The sequence below is a fragment of the Camellia sinensis genome, chromosome 15 (assembly GCF_055761805.1).
Source record: "Camellia sinensis isolate YWXY chromosome 15, ASM5576180v1, whole genome shotgun sequence".
NCBI classification, from domain to species: Eukaryota; Viridiplantae; Streptophyta; class Magnoliopsida; order Ericales; family Theaceae; genus Camellia; species Camellia sinensis.
In genome coordinates this window covers 17,768,352-17,772,665 of record NC_138975.1, presented here as the reverse complement: position 1 = coordinate 17,772,665, position 4,314 = coordinate 17,768,352, and the positions used below count along the sequence as shown (strand labels likewise).

The 4,314-nt window shown below is 39.2% G+C and overlaps 1 protein-coding gene across 1 annotated transcript; it reads right to left on the bottom strand.

Annotated features, from left to right (window-relative positions):
• Positions 1 to 276: 276 nt before the first annotated feature.
• Positions 277 to 891, bottom strand: LOC145812836 (uncharacterized). Its single transcript, XM_082908061.1, has one exon. The coding sequence runs from the start codon at positions 889 to 891 to the stop codon at positions 277 to 279; it is 615 nt and encodes a 204-aa protein (XP_082764187.1).
• Between the last annotated feature and the right edge of the window lie 3,423 nt (positions 892 to 4,314).

Below are 4,314 nucleotides of genomic sequence, written 5' to 3'. Positions count from 1 at the left end.
CTTTTTGACCGCAGGTTGGACTGATAGAACTTTTCTCATGTGTTCCGCCTTCTTTATCATTCCTCGGAGCTCGCAGACCCACGCCAGCTGAAAAATCCCATGGATCACGTCGATTACACCTTGGGGGGGCGTGTCTAAGGCGGCCAAACCGTTTGGTTCGGCTGGAGCTTAGGGCGCTGCCTTGATGCCTCCGTAAATGTAACGGTCCAAATGGCCAGCTGTCACCAACTCCTCCAGGTGTTGTTTTAGAGGCAGATAGTCCTCGATACGGTGCCCTCACTCATTATGAAAGGTGCAGTGATACTGCAGATTGAATCCCCTCTGTGCGTCGCCCAACTTAGCCGGGAACCGGACGTATGCCTCATCGTGGATTTCACTAAGGATGCGGTAGATTGGGATCTTGAAAACTGTAGTGATGTCTGTCCGAGCATTCAATTTTCTCTTTGCATCTTTTGTGGCATCATAGGGGTAGTTAGCTTGATCGTTGCAACGACCTTTACCCTGGTTGTTATGGTTTACACTACGATCTGATTCTCTTTCGCAGCTGCTCGGACGGTTTGCCTCATGTCCGATCGCGTGAACCTTTCCGGCCACTCTTTTATCTGTTGCCACCAGATTTGCCTTCGCGGTGACTGCTGCAGCATCATCCTCTACTCGAATATGCTCGTTGATACATTGCATGAATAGCTCCATGGTCGTTGGTTGGTCCATGGTAAACGAGTTTCTCAGTCTATGTCTGACTAGGAGACTGTGCTTGTATTGGGTGATTGTCAAGTTGGTTGGGCAATCTAGGTTTTCGTTGAAGGTCTCCCAATATTTGGCATTGTACGTTTTGAGTGAGTTACTCGGTTCCATCTTGACGCTTAGAAGGTGGTTGACTTCTTTAGGCATTTTGGTGTTGGTTTTGAATCGGGTCACGAACGGTTCCACAAACTGCTACCACCTTTCGATACTTTCCTCCGGCAGCCTCTCGAATCATTTCAGGCTTAACTCACCCAAACTTGATGGAAAAATAAGGCACATAAGTGCATTGTTCCGCCTATAGCCAGCTATAACCTGCCAGAAGTGGCTCACTTGCATGTATGGATCGGTTTTTCCGTCGCAAAACGTAAACTTGAGCTGGTGAAAGCCTGCAAGGAGCAGTGTGGTCTCTATCTCGAGGGAGAAAGGAGTGGTGCTCAGCCTCGCCAAGTCTCTGTCCAAAGTGACATGTACAGCTGGGTGTGGTGGCAGCATTACTACTTCTTCAATGAAGCGACCTCCATGGGATAACCGCTGCAGCGCCGGCACTCTTTGCGCCTCCTGTCGATCGCTTGTTCTTCCAAGACGTCCCTTAGTTCCTCCGAATAGACGGAGTAAGAATATCTCGACGTCATCGACGGACGTGAGTGACGGTAACTTCTATCTCGCTCGCAAGATTATTCAGCTAGCAAGTCAGAGTCACCTACCCCATAACTTCTGGGGATGGAGAGGGAGGGAGTCCGCCGCTAGTTCTGGCTGCCTAAGCGACGAGGTTGGGTGCGCTCACTGTGGTTACCCACTCCAATAACTCCCTTCCTTTTGACTTGCTGCTTCAGCGCCTCCATCTCCGCCGTCATTCTTCAAATAATGGCGTTTTGGTCTCTTAGCTTATGCTCTAGGCGCTGAGCGTGCGACTCTCTTTGCTGCTGGTGTCCGTCGGGACTCTCTGAGTGGTTAGTGCTCCTCGTGCGTTTGTTTCGCGCTTCTCTGGGGAGCCCTCTCTGAGAGGTCTCCAAGCCAGCCATGGTCGGGATGGCAGGAAGACCATCTTTATGTTTATAATTTTTTTTTTTGGGTCAACTGATAGGAGAGTAATTAAAAATATAAAAAATATTTACATCATTAAACAAGACCACTAGCCACAATAACAATAGTTAGAAAGTCAATAAAACCTTACAACCAATAAACCAAGCCCAAGCCCAATACAACCACTACTAATTAGATACAACTCACATAATGAGGGAAAAATAAACTACCGCAAAGAGTATTAAATTTCTCTTCATAGCAGTTGAACCCATAACCCCACACCACAAAAGAGTGTTACATAACCAAATGCCCTGGTTATCTATATGTTTATAATCATCTATATTAATTCTGATTATTTTAGCCTTATTAAAAGAGGAGTCAAGTATAATTTATCCTTATGCGAAACTCGTGAAACTTATTTTTTCTCGTTTTCCTCCTCTTAAAATATTTCTAGTTAGGATTTGATTGAGGGATTGATTGACTCTGAAACATAATGTAATAAGACCAGAACCCTGTGTGGACTATTGTATGTTCTTTAAACCCTAAAGATGGTTAGTATAATTTATCCTTATAAATATTACTAGAATTACATTAAATTGAATATTTAACTATGAAATAAGTTTAACACATAATCACAATCGTATAACAAAAATTATAATTATAAAAATTTCTAAACAACTATAAGGAGCAAATACCCACATGACAACAAGGAGAATTAAAATCCCTAACCTCCTGACGAGATTATAGAGATTCTTAACCAACAAGTTAACGTGTGTTAGTTCACTGGCAACAGATAATAAAGGAGTTGTAGGATACAAGGATAGTTGTCACCCTTCCAACTACAAATAATAGAAATTAGTACAACAATATATAAATGCAGAAATAATAAAATATCCTTGCATCAAAATTTGGAATCGAGTTGTCTGTGATAAATATTTATTGGAGTAGTTACACGCAAAATCTTAATTTATGAACTTATACTCCATTAAGTCTTGACTAAGGATTTGTTTGGCATGAAAGTTTGGGTTGGGTTGAGGTTATTTTAATCATAAAAAGACAAAATAGGTTTTTTATCCAATAAGACAAAATGTCACATTCAAACCATAGTCATTTCATTTTTTCACTCACAAAAGTCAAAAAAACCAAAAAAACTCATCACAAACAAGGCTTTTTAGCCCCAGGCTAAATGTAGCGATCCCGGTTTCGATCCTTCTTTCACGATTTGCCACTTTGACTGGGCCGGTCGGGGGTCGAGCTGCTTGTCTGCTCAAGCAGAGAATGTTTGGTTTCAGAAGTTTGACCTGTCTGCAAAAGTACTGGGTTAGTGTATTTGACGCTCGAGTGGGGCATTCCACGCTTGAACGGACCATGTTATATCAATTCGTGAATTTGATATTTCATATCACTTTTTCAGTCCTCTCTCTCTCTCTAAAACTCTCCAGAATTCCAAATCGGGAGCTTCTCTGTCTAGAAGTCATCTTCTCTATTTGATTTCTCCAATTCCATTGGGATTTAGACCTAAGTTCTTCACCAAAGTTGATTATCATCTCGAGGGCTTCGTTGTGTGCGGTGAAGATCGAGTTTCGACACCGTTGATTTTTGGGGTTTCATCTCATTTCTTCTTCAAAACTTGAGGTAGGGATTTTCTTAGAGCATATATATGTTTTTGCAAGATCTAGGTGATTTTCGACATCATCCTTTGATTAGCTTTGAGAAATTGATTGTTGATTCAAGAAGATGAGTGATTTTGAAAGAGAGTTTAATTTGTTTTCCTTTTAAAATAGAAATTGAAGGTTTTGAACCATATTGATTGACGAAAGATGATTTTGGGGAGATTCTTCTAAATATCTTGGAGATGAATGGTTTTGGTGAGAAAACCTAGAAATTGGGTCTTTTCTTTGAAATATGTTGAAAATCCTTGGAAGATGTTATCATATTTATTTTGTGCACCAAAATAAATGGATGTTCTGAAAATTGTTTATTTATATATAAATGACGGATTTTGTGAAAAAAATGAGAAATGTTATTTATTTTGGAAATTGTTGTCAAAATGTTAAGTCTTGAATTGACTAAATTGTTGAGATTGCTCAAAATGCGGGAATTACGTTATTCTCTTGAATGAATTGGATATAAAAGTATATATTTATATATATTCATCTTGTGGAATTGTGTTAAAAAGAGGATTGAGAATTTTGATCACAATGGTATATTGTGTGGAACAATTGAATATGAAAGTGTTAGACTTATTTATTTTGATGATTTATTTAATTATGTTTTAATTTATTTGAAAGAGAAAAATAAAATCAAAAATTTATTTTGATGATTTATTTAATTATATTTTAATCAGAATTTATTTTGATGATTTATTTGAAAGAGACAAATAGAATCAAAATTTATTTTGTCCCATTATTTCTCACCTAAACCTTTATCCTAAATGTTGTTAGAATGTATTTAGTATTTGATTAAATCAGGAGTTCAAACAGCCCAAAATAAAGGTTCAAACAGCCTAGCACAGAAGCGGGCCAAAAGGTTCAAGTGGAAGATATT

Coding starts and splice junctions, on each gene's coding strand:
- LOC145812836 (XM_082908061.1), bottom strand. CDS start 891: ATGCCTAAAGAAGTCAACCACCTTCTAAGCGTCAAGATGGAACCGAGT.